The 12,264-nt window shown below is 64.7% G+C and overlaps 4 protein-coding genes across 4 annotated transcripts in view; 3 read left to right on the top strand and 1 right to left on the bottom strand.

Annotated features, from left to right (window-relative positions):
* MNEG_0288 (hypothetical protein) overlaps positions 1-4,342 on the bottom strand; it is a gene marked incomplete at both ends in the record, with an annotated part of 5,744 nt that extends 1,402 nt beyond the window's left edge. The window contains 10 exons of the mRNA XM_014051238.1: positions 27-105; positions 329-456; positions 659-1,121; positions 1,446-1,708; positions 1,859-1,928; positions 2,114-2,560; positions 2,735-2,821; positions 3,062-3,223; positions 3,628-3,714; positions 4,331-4,342. Coding sequence (XP_013906692.1) covers positions 27-105; positions 329-456; positions 659-1,121; positions 1,446-1,708; positions 1,859-1,928; positions 2,114-2,560; positions 2,735-2,821; positions 3,062-3,223; positions 3,628-3,714; positions 4,331-4,342 — 1,798 coding nt within the window. The remainder of the gene's footprint in view (positions 1-26; positions 106-328; positions 457-658; positions 1,122-1,445; positions 1,709-1,858; positions 1,929-2,113; positions 2,561-2,734; positions 2,822-3,061; positions 3,224-3,627; positions 3,715-4,330) is intronic.
* Positions 4,343-4,444: 102 nt separating this feature from the next.
* On the top strand, positions 4,445-7,023 carry MNEG_0287 (molecular chaperone DnaK; the record flags this gene model as incomplete). The annotated part of the gene is made up of 5 exons (XM_014051237.1): positions 4,445-4,924; positions 5,197-5,322; positions 5,573-5,743; positions 5,999-6,543; positions 6,879-7,023. 5 exons carry the CDS (start codon positions 4,445-4,447, stop codon positions 7,021-7,023), a joined length of 1,467 nt encoding a protein of 488 aa, XP_013906691.1.
* A 1,840-nt stretch (positions 7,024-8,863) lies between these two features.
* On the top strand, positions 8,864-10,173 carry MNEG_0286 (hypothetical protein; the record flags this gene model as incomplete). The annotated part of the gene is made up of 2 exons (XM_014051236.1): positions 8,864-9,109; positions 9,274-10,173. 2 exons carry the CDS (start codon positions 8,864-8,866, stop codon positions 10,171-10,173), a joined length of 1,146 nt encoding a protein of 381 aa, XP_013906690.1.
* Positions 10,174-10,949: 776 nt separating this feature from the next.
* MNEG_0285 (Adaptor protein complex, sigma subunit) lies at positions 10,950-11,909 on the top strand (the record flags this gene model as incomplete). The annotated part of the gene is made up of 4 exons (XM_014051235.1): positions 10,950-10,952; positions 11,213-11,280; positions 11,474-11,573; positions 11,799-11,909. The coding sequence occupies 4 exons, from the start codon at positions 10,950-10,952 to the stop codon at positions 11,907-11,909; spliced, it is 282 nt and encodes a 93-aa protein (XP_013906689.1).
* Between the last annotated feature and the right edge of the window lie 355 nt (positions 11,910-12,264).

The raw sequence follows: 12,264 nt of genomic DNA, 5'->3' as shown, positions 1-12,264 counted from the left end.
CCCAGCCTGCCCTCGTGGCCCCTCACCCGTGAGGTTTGCCGTGCGGCCCTTGTGCTGCACCAGCCCGTGAAGGCCCACCAGCGCCGCACGGCTCTCCTCACCAACCTGAAGCGAACGCACGCGAGTGTGACATGGGCGAGCATGTCGGTGATTGCGCTTGCGCGCTTGCGTCGAAGCTCGAAAGCGCTGCCGCGCCCTGCTCCTCAAATGATGGTGGATACTGCACGAGCTCCCAGAAGATGTATCACCCGTACGTGAGCTGCCGACACCCCAGCCTTGATCCCCCCCCTCTGCCCCAACGCCGCCGCTCCTGGGCCCTCGCCCCCACCTGCACGACCATGACCACTGCCACCACCGCCGACCCCACCACCAGCAGCACCACCAGCAGCGCTGACACCGCAGAGTCCAGGGACGCGTCGCAGTAACGCCGCACGCACGCGTCCGCGGCTGACAGGCCTGAGGAAGCGTCACGGCCCAAGGCAGATGCATGCATGCGGGATGCATGCATGGGAATTCGCATGTTACGCCAGCACATTTTCAATACAGCCCTGTGGGATGCGAATTGGGACGGACGACGCATCACAGACAGCGCTACCCCTCAAGTCAAGCCGCCAGCTGGCGTTCGCGAAATACCAAGCTGTCAGGGCGCAGCCCCCACCTTGCGCCAGCCACTGCCAGGCTGCCATTAGCAGCCGCAGCAGCCGCCGCCCTACGGACCGCAGCCCGCCCCGCCGGGCAAACGTGCGGGAGCCGCGCCGCACGAAGCCGCGGCCGCTGCTGCCGCCAGCGCCAAACGCGGATCCGTTGCTCCAGCGCCGCCCGCCGCCGGCCGGAGTGCGCGGCGTGCACGGCTGGCTGCTCCCGGCGGCGAACCCTGCGCCGCCTGCCCCGCCGCCGCCGCCCGCACGCGGCTGCGCAGCCCCGCTGCCCGCTCCGTTGAGTAAACCGCGCGCAGACGCCGACGCCGCCATGCTGGACCCCTCGGCGGCGCCCTCCGTCTCCTGTGCCCCTGCCCCTTCCGCCCCCGGCTCCTCGTCAAATTCAAACTGATCCAGCGCCTCTCCATCCTCCTCCCAGCCAATGTCGCCGGTGACGTCATCTCCGAGGTAAGCGCCGCTGATCTGGCCGAGGGGCAGCAGGGCCAGTGGCAGGGCCACGGCTATGGCTATGGTGCTGCCCACCACCAGGGCTGTGAGTATGAGCGGTTTGTCAGCCTCCCACAGGGTCTGGTGGGGAGACGCCATGGCCGTGTGTGTGCGTGCGCGTGTGTGTGTGTGTGTGAGAGTGTTTGTGTGTGTGTGTGTGTGTGTGTGTGTGTGTGTGTGTGTGTGTGCGCGTGCGTGTGTGCATGAGCGCGCGATTTCCACAGAATCAACTTGCAAGGCGCACTGCGTGCTACACCCCCGGCATCGCACCGCCGCCAGCCACACCGCCCCCCCCCCCACCTTGATCCAGCCGTAGGCTTCCACCACCACCAGGGCCCGCAGCAGCCACTTGAACAGAGGCCGCGCCGGCGACGACACCACCACCACCTGCTGCTGCTGCTGCTGCGGCTGCTGCTGCTGCTGCTGCTCAAAGGGGCGCATCTCCCCAAACCCCAGGGGGTGGCCTAGGGCTGGCCCAGGCCCTGCGCCACCACCAAAGCTGCCGCCGCGCAATGCAGTGCTGTGAGCGCCGCGCAGGCCCGCGGGGCCGTCCGACCACAGGCCTGTGGTGATGGAAGTGAAGGGCAGGGTGACGCGGCTGTTGGGCTGCGCAGCATCGGTGCTAGCTTGACTCCAGACAGGCCGCCTGGCACGACCCAATGGTCCAGGCCTCAGACCCCCCTTACACAATCCGTACAACACCAGACACTCACCCGTGATGAGGTAGGTGAGCAGCTCGCGCACGACAAAGAGCCAGCCGCCCACATGCCGCCGCGCAAAGCGCTGCGGTGAGGAGGGGCAGCGGTGGTGGACACGCGGGGCGAGGGGGGGTGGTGGCTGCTGGGCGTGTCGGGAGTCAGGGTCACGAGGCAGTTTTGCTTCGTTGGCCAGGCTTCAAACAGCTGCCAATTTTCGGCGGGAGCTGCATGCACACGCCGATGCTGGCCAGCCAGCAGGCGGCATCCCACCTGGTACCGTCTGAGCCGCCGCATTGCGGTGTGCGGCGACATCCACCGCCCAAACCAGCCGCCCCGCTCCGCCGGCTGCCGCCCGCGCGCCGGCGTGCTCGCGCCGCCAACCTTGCCGCCTCGCCTGCCGCCGCTGCGCAGTGATCCCTGCCGCGTCGGGCGCAGCTGGTGCAGCTGCTGCTGCTGCTGCTGCTGCTGCTGCTGCTGCTGTGGGCCCCCTCCGCCTCGCCTGCGCCGCAATTGAGCCGCACTGTGCGCCGGCGAGAGGCCGTCCGGCTCTGATGCATCGCCCAGCGTCTCGGCCTCCGATGACCCGCAGCTGATGGTTGACCCTCGCGGCGCCGGCGAGCGAAGGGGCCCGTTGACCAGCTGCCGGGAAGCTGCCAGTGTGAGATCAGCGGCGCTGGCTGCAGCGTCCAGATCGAGGCTCAGCGCTGTCCCGCGGCTCTGCAGCGCCGGGGTTGATGTCAGAGGTCAGGCAGGTGGCTGGGAACACAGCAGAAGTGGTGCGAGCAAAATGGCCAACCATGGGGGAACACCTGACCCCTTTCACCTCATCCAAGCAAAAAACGTGGCATTGCAAGACGGAAGGCTGCAGAGTGCACAGGGCCAAGGGCTCACCTGTGCGCCCGTGAGTGCGGCCAGCTGTGCCGCCTGCTGCTGCTCCTCCAGCAGCTGCTGGTACTTTGCCCCCAGCTTGTCACGCACCTTGACCAGGGGGTGGGGCCGGAGGAATGGCAGAATTGAGGACGCACGGGGGAGGAGGGGGCTGGGGTGGGCATGTCAGCAAGCGCACACATAACTAAGCAATGGTGCGCGAAGCTCTCCAGACCCCGCCCAGCAGGGGTTGTTTGCTGGTCGCGGAGCGGCGGGGCAGGTGGCGGCGGCGGGGCAAGCCTTGGCGTGTGTCGTGCCAGCAGCCAGCGCGGCCCCCCACCCAGGCAGCACCTCGACAAAGGACTGCCACACGATGACCGCCGGCAGGAACGCCAGCTTGGCGCAGCAGACCGCGATGTTCTCGGTGCGAAGCTCGCGGCGCGCGACGTCGGTGAGGTATGCCTTCACGTCCCGCAGTGACAGGTGGCACAGCCACGCCCACAGCAACGGCTCCTGGGGGCAGGGCGGCGGTTGGGAGGGTGTCAGGTCGACGCGCGTGCCCACAGCGCAGTGTTGAAGGATGCACGCGCTGCACTTGGCGTCGGCAGGTGCAGGGTTCCCAAGCTGGCCGCGACTGCAGCAGCCAAGTGCTCAAGCCTCAGCTTTCAAAGGCTTGCACAATGTTGGTGTGCGAGCATGAGTGAGTGTGCACGTGTGTGTGTGTGTGTGTATGTGTGTGTGTATGTGTGTGTGTGTGAGGTTGTGCGTACACGAGAGAGTGTGTGTACTCTTGTGTGTGTGTACTTGTGTGTGTGTGTGTGTGTGTGTGTGTGTGTGTGTGTGTACGTGCGTGTGTGTGTGCGCGCGCGCGAGCGTGCGTGCGTGTTGTTGCGTTTGTGAGATCGTAGGCAGCCCACCTGGAAGGAGCTGAGGAGATCCCAGCTGAAATAGAACAGCAGCACGATGCCGACGGCCAGCACATTGCCGCAGGCATACAGCGCGATCTGGAGGGAGAGGCAGGTGGGGGGACGGCGCGCCGCTTTCGCAGTGAGCAGTTCTGAAGCCGACGGGGGCTACCTCTGACCTCACAACAGAGTGAGGTTTCTTGCGATTGATAGGGGGAGGAATGGCAGGGCCAGAGCGCTGAGACGGATGCGGCTGGTCATCACCTGGTAATACGCGCCGCCCTGTGGCCCCCGATTGCATTCGGGGGGCCCTTCTGGCGAACCTGGCCTGCTGGGTTGCCATGTGCCAGGTGCGGGCGGCATGACGGGCGTGCCAGCGCCGCCGCTGCCTGCTGCGGCGACGGCAAACGGGGCCGGCGATGTGCTGCGCTGCCACCCGTCCATCACAGCTGGCCTGACTCAGGCGTGGCCGGCAAGGGGCTGGGGCTCCGGGACGCCCGCCAGCACTGCCAGCGGAGCGCGTTCGCCCGCCAGTGCAAATAGCAGTCTCTCTGAAAGAGCAGTTGCACAGCTGGCTGCGCCTTACAATGCCCGCTTCCACTCCAAGAGCCCGTTGGTGGATTGTGCCGGCGAACATGCACAACGGCAGTGAGGTCGTGGCACAGTGGACTCATCCACAAGATCAGAGCGGGTTTGGCTGCACAATCGCAGTCACAGCGGCCAACATAGGTCCTACATGCAATCAATTGCCTGATTAAACATAGCGAACGCTACACAAGACGCTATTTGAAATCACATTGGCCGGTGCACGCACCAGTAATTAATGAGCATGAATGCGATGCATAGACGGAAACAATGCACACCATATAGACACGTGAAGCAGCGCCCAGCGCCCCTTGCGTCACTCCGGCCGGCCAGCCGTCTTCGAACCGCGGTGTGCAATGCTCGCGCCGCCGCTGCCGCCGTTGGCATCGACCTCGGCACCACCAACAGCGTCGTCGCCGTGCTGCGCGCGGGCGATGCGGCACCACGCGTGCTGCCCACCGGCGTGCTCGGCGCTGGTGCAGGGGCATTCACAATCCCTTCGATTGCGGCGGTAGACGAGGGCGGCGAGTGGCTGGTCGGCGACGCGGCGCGCGCCCAGGCCAGGTCCAACCCTTTGAACACCTATTACAGCGCCAAGCGCCTGATTGGGCGGCGGTACTCCGAGGTGGCCGGTGCACAGCTGGTGTACCGCATCTGTGAGGGCAGCGACGGCGGCGTGCGGCTGGCGTGCCCCCGGCTGGACGCCGACATAACGCCACAGCAGGTGATCCTGAGCCTAGAGTGTGGCTGCACCGGAGGCCCTAGCCCCGCAATGTGGACTTGTACATTTGCTGTGCTGCTTGCAGCAGTGGCAGCAGTAGCAAGCGGAAACAATGGCAGCCTGCAACAGGGGCGGCAGCAGCAGCCTCACCGCAGTAGCAGCAGCCGCCGCCGCAGCCGCAGCAGCAGCGATGGCCGGGACGCGGCATCCGTCGACCCAGCCACCAAATGCGCCTCCCCCCTCTTCCTGTCGCCGCCGCTGCGCGTTGGGGCCAGGTGTCTGCTGAGGTGCTGCGGCACGCAGTGCTGCTGGCTGCGCGGGAGCTGGACGCTGAGGTGGAGGAGGCGGTTGTGACGACGCCGGCCTACTTCACCAAGGCGCAGCGCGCCGCCACAGTCGAGGTCGGAGCACTGCTGCTGCACAGTTGCGCTGCTGTCTGGCATGCCATGCAAGCTTGGCTTTTATGTTGTCTGTGCCAGAAACAGGGAAGCGGGCACGGATTGCAACGAATTACATCTTGCAGGAGCCAAAAATGAATTATCAGGGTCAGTTTATGGAGGATGGGGGGCAAGACGTCCGGCCACTGCCTGCCGTGCACTGCACCGCGGCGGCGGTTGTGCCGACATGCGCCATGCACGCACCGCCCCGCAGGCCGCGCGACTGGCTGGGCTGAAGCGCGTTTCGCTGCTGCAGGAGCCGGTGGCTGCGGCGATGGCGTTTGGCTTTGGCAAGCCGTTTGAGTCCGAGACAATCCTGGTGTTTGACCTGGGGGGTGGCACCTATGACGTTTCGGTGCTGGACTCATTTGAGGGCATCATGGAGGTGGGGCTGGCGCACGGGGTGGCTTTGGGGGCGGCTCACCTGTGACGGGCTGCGCCACGTGCCGGCCGGGCATGGCAGCAGCGGGCGCTGGCGCGCCACGCGCCGGCGGCACCGCACCCGCATGGCAAAGCCGCCGCCGCCTGGCGCGTGCGCGCGGCCGCCTCGCTGCCAAGCCCAGATCTCGGACGTCAGCGGTAAGCTGAAGCTGTGACGAGGGTGTTGTTGCAAACCTCTCCCACCTGTCACCATCCCCAGGTCTTGGCCAGCGCCGGCGACTCCGAGCTGGGCGGTGACGACTATGACAGAGCGCTGGTCGCCGTGCTGCTGCGCCGCCTTGCCGCTACGTCCGGCCCCGCTGCCGCCGCCGCCGCCGCCGCCGACCCCGTCGCCGCGGGGCGGCTCCTGCGCGCCGCAGAAGCGGCAAAGGTGCGCCTAAGCAGCCGCAAAGAAGCCGAGGTGAAGCTGCCGGGGCTCATTGGGCAGGTTCCAGGCAGCGGCGGCGGCAGCGGTGGTGGCAGGGCCGGCGGGGACGGCGCTGTTGGCTTGGAAACCATTGTGACTGAGAGCGATCTGCTGGAGGCTACCACGGCGCTGCGGCAACGCCTGTGGCCGCCTCTTGCGAGTGCGGCGGAGCAGTGCAAGCTCGCATTTGCGTCTGACAGTGACGCTTTTGAGCGGCGGCTAGGGCCAGGCAGCAGCAGCACCAGCAGCACCAGCAGCAGCAGCAGCACCAGCAGCAGCAGCAGCAGTGTGGTCGGAGCGGCGGGGACTGCAGCAACGGCGACGGCGGTGGTGGACAAGTACGCCCCAAAGCCGCGGGTCGCTACGGCGGCGGTGCTTGTTGGCGGTGCAACACGGATGCCCATTGTTCGGGACTATGTGCGGCACATAACGGGGTTGGATCCCAGGTGAGGAGACCACCACATTGCAAGTGTAGTGTTGACACGTGCAAACAGTCGCCTATCTGGCATACTCGCTGAGGCAAGGCATCGACAAAACTTGCTCACATCACTTGCTCACACCACAACAGTGATCCCCACCCATGGGCGCATGACAGTCAATGCAGCACCATACCCAGCCCGCCACCACCACTATCACCACCGCCATCAACCGCAACATCGACACAACCTGATAGGTCCGAGGTTGACCCGGAGCAGTGCGTCGCCGTGGGCGCTGCCATCCAGGCCGGCCTGCTCTTGGGCCTCACCAGCGGGGTAGAGATCATGGACGGCTCATACGTGGAGGAGCTGCACCAGCGCGCGTCAGGCTTCCAGGTCTGAGCTGGCACCTGGCACAGGAGCCTGTGGCAGCGAAAGCCCAGTAGATGCAGGCGCCAACAACAACTGTGGCGACCCAACAGTTCCAAGCCTGGAGGTGGGCGCCAGACCTACTTTGGCATCCCTCTCCCATAACCCCCTAGACCCGTGCGCAAGCAAAGGGCGGGAGGGGGGGGAGGGAGAGGGGGTGCGCGGACGCCGCCGGTTGAGTGAGGTGCCACAGGCGGCCACGCGCATTGGCATCGCTTGTGTTCCCCGGCGCACACCGGCTGAAACGCCGCTTATTCTGGCGGCGAGCCCTGAAATAATGCCTGTGCTAAGAATGCCGCAGAACGTGCGCGGCCTGGCTCGCTGGCGGCCGAGCCCCGTGACCGCCCCCTGCTCACCCTCTGCGCACCTGTTTTGAGACAAGCTGCGCTTCTGACTCTGCCACTGTGCAGTGGCTGCCGTTGGGCTGTTGGTAACACGGCTGCGTGAGGTTGGCAGGAGACCTTGCTGAAACGCGGCCGCGCTCTCACAGTGCCTCAAATTTACTGCAAGCGCACCAACAGACGAAGCACGCCATGCACGAGTGCGCGTGTATGTATCCAAAATCACATGTGACGCGCACGGATTTCAGCTTACAATGGAGGTGGTGACCGAATGCTGTCAAATCAACCGCGGGAACGTCCACAGAGATGTGTTGAGTGTTGGACACAAAAACACAAGCATCGCCTCAGAGTTCAAGCAGCGGCCAAACAGCGCATCCAGGATGAGAAAGTGCAGGCCCAGCTGTTAGCCTGGCTGAGCTCTCACCCGGTTGCCTGCATCCACTTTGACGGGCGTCGCGCAGGGGGTCAGCAGCGGGGGCAGAACCAGCGCAAGCGGCTGGAGCGATGCCGCGAGATTTTGGGGTGGGGATACCAGTAGTAGAGCAACAGCGCAGGCTGCCGCTCTCCTATGCAGCCATGCGGGATGGAGAGCCATTCCTTTGGCAAGGCCGCCGAGGTCAGACACGCCTGGACCATGATGAGCCAGAGGTCAAGATATGTCACTGAAGTCGCATGCATGCAGTGAGGCGCACGCTGTTACCTTGTGGTGCCTGGAGGAGCTCACCAGAGGTCAAAGTTGAATCGCTTTGACAAAGTCACCAGGCAGCTGTCACCCCCTGCTACTACACGGTAGGCCGACACGCATGGCTTGAGCGCGTATGATACAACCCTGTTCGACATATTGCACCATGCCTCGTTGCTAGTTCAACTTGACCCCGGAGCCCCCCCTATATACCGTTATAGCAAATACAGAAGAGATCTGCGAGATCACAGAGCTATATCCGGCCTCCACTGTATTCACATGCAAAAATGACTATTTCAATGGGCGCTGTGGGACAGCGTGCAACATCCCGGATGACATGGCGGCACAACGCAGGTGAGTCGAGGACTCGGTGACGGGCTTACACGCGGCGGACGGACAGTCTAATCTCTTATTGATTCCCATGTCGAGCATCTACCGTCTGCGAACATGCTGTCATCACCGCTACCCCAGCTGCTGCCGCCACCGCCCCGAAGCCTGCTCGTGCTGCTGTGCTCTGCTGGCTGACCACGCATGTTTCTCCTGGCCACACCATGCAGGAGCCTGTCTCCACAGAGTACGGCCTTGGAAGGAGTGGCAGCCATACAGAAGTGGCCCTTGCGCAAATATCAACCTGACCGCAGTGGCGGCGGCGGGCAGCCAAGCCGGCTCCCCCTCCAGCCCGGCTGAACGCCCGCCTGCCGAGGCCCTGGCGCTGGCGCCACGGGCCAGCACGTGGCTCTCCCCTCAGCAGCTGTGGCAGCAGCAGCAGCGCTTTGACTCCAGCACTTCCATGTTTGACCAGATGCTCGCAGCGGCGGATGCTGCGGATGTGCTGTCGGACGGGTCTGGGGTCGACGAGTCGAATGAGCTTTACGGCGGGGCGGCGGATGCGGCGGGCGCCTCGGGCACAGGCGCCGAGGCAGGGCGTGCTGGCGGCGCCGGGTTCGGGACAAGGCAGGCGAAGCAGCGGCGGTCCGCCGCGGCGGCCGTAAAGCCCTGGCAGGCGTGCCCGTGTGCGTCGGGCCAACCCTACAAGGTGCGCGTTGCCTCACTCGCACTGCGCAAGTGCGGCACATGCCAACGCCGGCGACCCTTGCTCTGCCTCGTTTATGCGCACGCTGCCTTTAATCGGCTTTCGCTCACGCTATCGCATCTGAAACCTCCTCGTCCTATACCCTGCTGCCTCCGCCCTTCCTGCAGTCCTGCTGCCAGCCCTACCACTCTGGCGCGGCCACGCCCCCCACCGCGCCTGACCTCGTACGCGCACGCGTCTCGGCGCTCACCCTCGGCCTGGTGCCATTCCTGGCGTCGACGCTGCACCCTGACGGCGACGCTGCGGCGCTGCTCGGCGGCATACTGCGCTCCGACACGCGCCTGCTGGAGCGCCGCCTGCGGCGGCGTGCCGCGCTACACGCGCGCCTCAAGTTCAGGACCCTGGGCATGGCACACTGTGAGGGCGACCAGCCCGGCACGTGGGTGGTGGCGTATGTGCTGGAGGCGACTGCGGGCGGCGAGGACGTCGCCGGGGAGAGGTGGACGGTCATGGAGCTCTGCAGGCGGGACGGCAGCCGCGATGACAGCCAGGTTGATGGGGCTGGCGGCGGCCAGCGGGACGCAGGGCGCTGGCTGTACTTCGGTATGACGCATGAGATGCCAACGCTACACGACGCGACGGCGATCGTTGAAATCATCCAGGAGCACGATCCGGCGGCGTTGGGGATGGCAGCGCCGGCGGGCGGCAGCGGCCTGCAGGGGCGGCGTCGCATGTTTGCTCAGGGCCCGCGGCGCCTGGGCCGGCGTGACTCTCTGGGGACGGCGGCCGACGGCGGGCGCGAGTGGTTTGTTGACCTGGCAACGCCTGAGGCGGTCAGGCGGGCCAGGCAGGAAGCCATGGCGGCGGCTGAGAGTTCAGCTGGCGACGGTGCCGGTCGGCGGCGCCGGCAGCGGCAGGGCCACGGGTCATCACCCTGGCAGGCGGCGGCACCAGAGGCGCAGGCAGTGGCGGCGATGGCGGCGCAGCAAGGGGATGACGGGGTACTGGACCTTGATCTCTACTTGGAAGCGATGCGGCGGCTAGGGGCGCCCGTCGGCTCGGTGTAAATCAGGCTCTGCTGGCTCTGTAACAAATCTGCTGTCATGTCCTTGGCAAGGTAGCTCGTCGTCTTCGAGACGACGGGGCGCTGCTTGATTGAGCGTTTGCTGCCGCCGTCCAACACATGAAGTGCAGCTGGCAGCTGCACTGCAATCCAATCAGCTTCTTGTCATGCGCCAGCCAGTGGCAGCCCCCAACCGCCATGCAACTTGGTGCCACCACATGTGCGGAGTGTCTGACCGACCCTGGCCCTCTCAAACCAGAGTGGCGCTCAAGTGGAGGCGAAGCGCGTTTGCCGGATCTGCTCAACAACATGGAGTACCGCTCCGTCGTACGTGTGCGCACAGCTTCAAGAGCTGCAAATGTCCAAGCCTTGCTGCCATCACATTGCATTTGATGCAGCCAAATGTTTACAGGTTGGCCAAGCACTGAACCTGCACCGCTCAGGCAGCTGCGCACCAATTATGGCCATTTGCAATGGCAGCGCCGCGGCCATTGCTGAGCGGGAGCGCACTGGTCAGAGGTGCGGCGACATGGCCATGCCTTTGCGGAATGTGGCATCTGTCACCCATCTGTCGGCCCGAAGTGCCTTGTACGCAACATTGAAACACACATACAGCGACTGACATTGCTTCACGCTACGGTAGTCCAGAGCTAAAGTACCGCCAGATCGAAGTGCAGCAGCCTTTACGTGCAACAGGATTCTACCGGTAGTTTCGGCATTGTACAGTAGAAGAAGAACTCCCGGTATACCGGGGGCCGCTGGCCCCCCTGATCCAGCACCATGGTGCGTTGGTTGAGCCGATGGCGCGCGCTGGTGCTTTGTATGTGATTGATGAGATGTCTTACATTCAATGGTGTTGGCGTGCAGCGCGCTCCGCCTGATCGCGCGCCCTTGGCGGCGGGTGCCCCTGTTCGGTGCTCTGCTGCTAGCGCTCTGCTGCTGTTTGGCAAATCCCAGCTCGCTTGTGGTGTTGTGGCCGTGTTTTAACAGCTTTAGCACGGTCTGGTTTGCCTCTCAGCAACTGCGCTCGCTGCCATGTGCAGATCCACTTCTTCCTGCTGATGTCGAGGCAGGGCAAGGTTCGCCTCGCCAAGTGGTACAACACATTCAGGTGCGCTGACGGCATCCTGGAGCCAGAGCAGCCGCATTAACTCTTGAGCAGCAGCGGCCGCACGACCATGCAGGAACCATCTGTGTGAGTGCAGGGTAGACAGGCGGCGCAGCGGGGTCTAGGGCTCAAGGGCGGGCGCAGCCTGACCGCGCATTCTCCTGCCGCCGGATATGTCTGCGCGTCACGCGCGCAGCCAAAAGGAGCGGGCGCGCATCATGAAGGAGACGACGCCCTTGGTGCTGCAGCGGCCTCTCAAGCTTTGCAACTTCGTAGATTGGAAGAACTACAAGCTGGTGAGGCTGCGCGTCCTTTTGTTGGTTTGGTTTATCACCGGCTGGACAGGCAGCACCGTGGCACTGCCATGTGCTTGAGGCACACGGCAGCAGTGACAAAGACATGCAACGTTGCGCCATGCATGTGTGAAGGCGTCGCTCCTCGGCGAGCAAAGCAGTGTTTCACACATGGCTCGCGCGCGAGTGGCCTGCCCCCACCCATGTCCCCACGAACCTGGGCGGCAGGTGTACAAGCGGTATGCCAGCCTGTACTTTGTGTGCGGCGTGGACCCGGCCGACAACGAGCTGCTGGTGCTGGAAGTCATCCACCACTTTGTGGAGGTGCTGGACAGGTAAGACTGGCCTCAGATGGCTGGTGGGGTGGCTGGCTTGAGGTGCACAAACGCGGGTGTCGGCGAGCTGGAAATGGCACCGGCGGTGCCTGGGGCTGCACTGAGAATATACGGCTTGCCTGCATAAGCTCAGGTCAGGGGCGCCTGACTTGCATCACACCAGTAGAGTTGCTGGCTGTTGCCCACGTAGCTCGCCCCCACTTCAGTTGACAGGTGCATGGGCAATCGGACTCCCAACCCCTTGACAGGTACTTTGGCAATGTGTGCGAGCTGGACCTGATCTTCAACTTCCACAAGGCTTACTACATCCTAGACGAGCTGCTCATCGCAGGCGGGTGGCGGTCTGTTGGGGCTTGTTG

Source organism: Monoraphidium neglectum (genome assembly GCF_000611645.1).
Source record: "Monoraphidium neglectum strain SAG 48.87 unplaced genomic scaffold scaffold00020, whole genome shotgun sequence".
Lineage (NCBI taxonomy): Eukaryota > Viridiplantae > Chlorophyta > Chlorophyceae > Sphaeropleales > Selenastraceae > Monoraphidium > Monoraphidium neglectum.
This window is presented reverse-complemented; position numbering and strand designations above follow the sequence as displayed.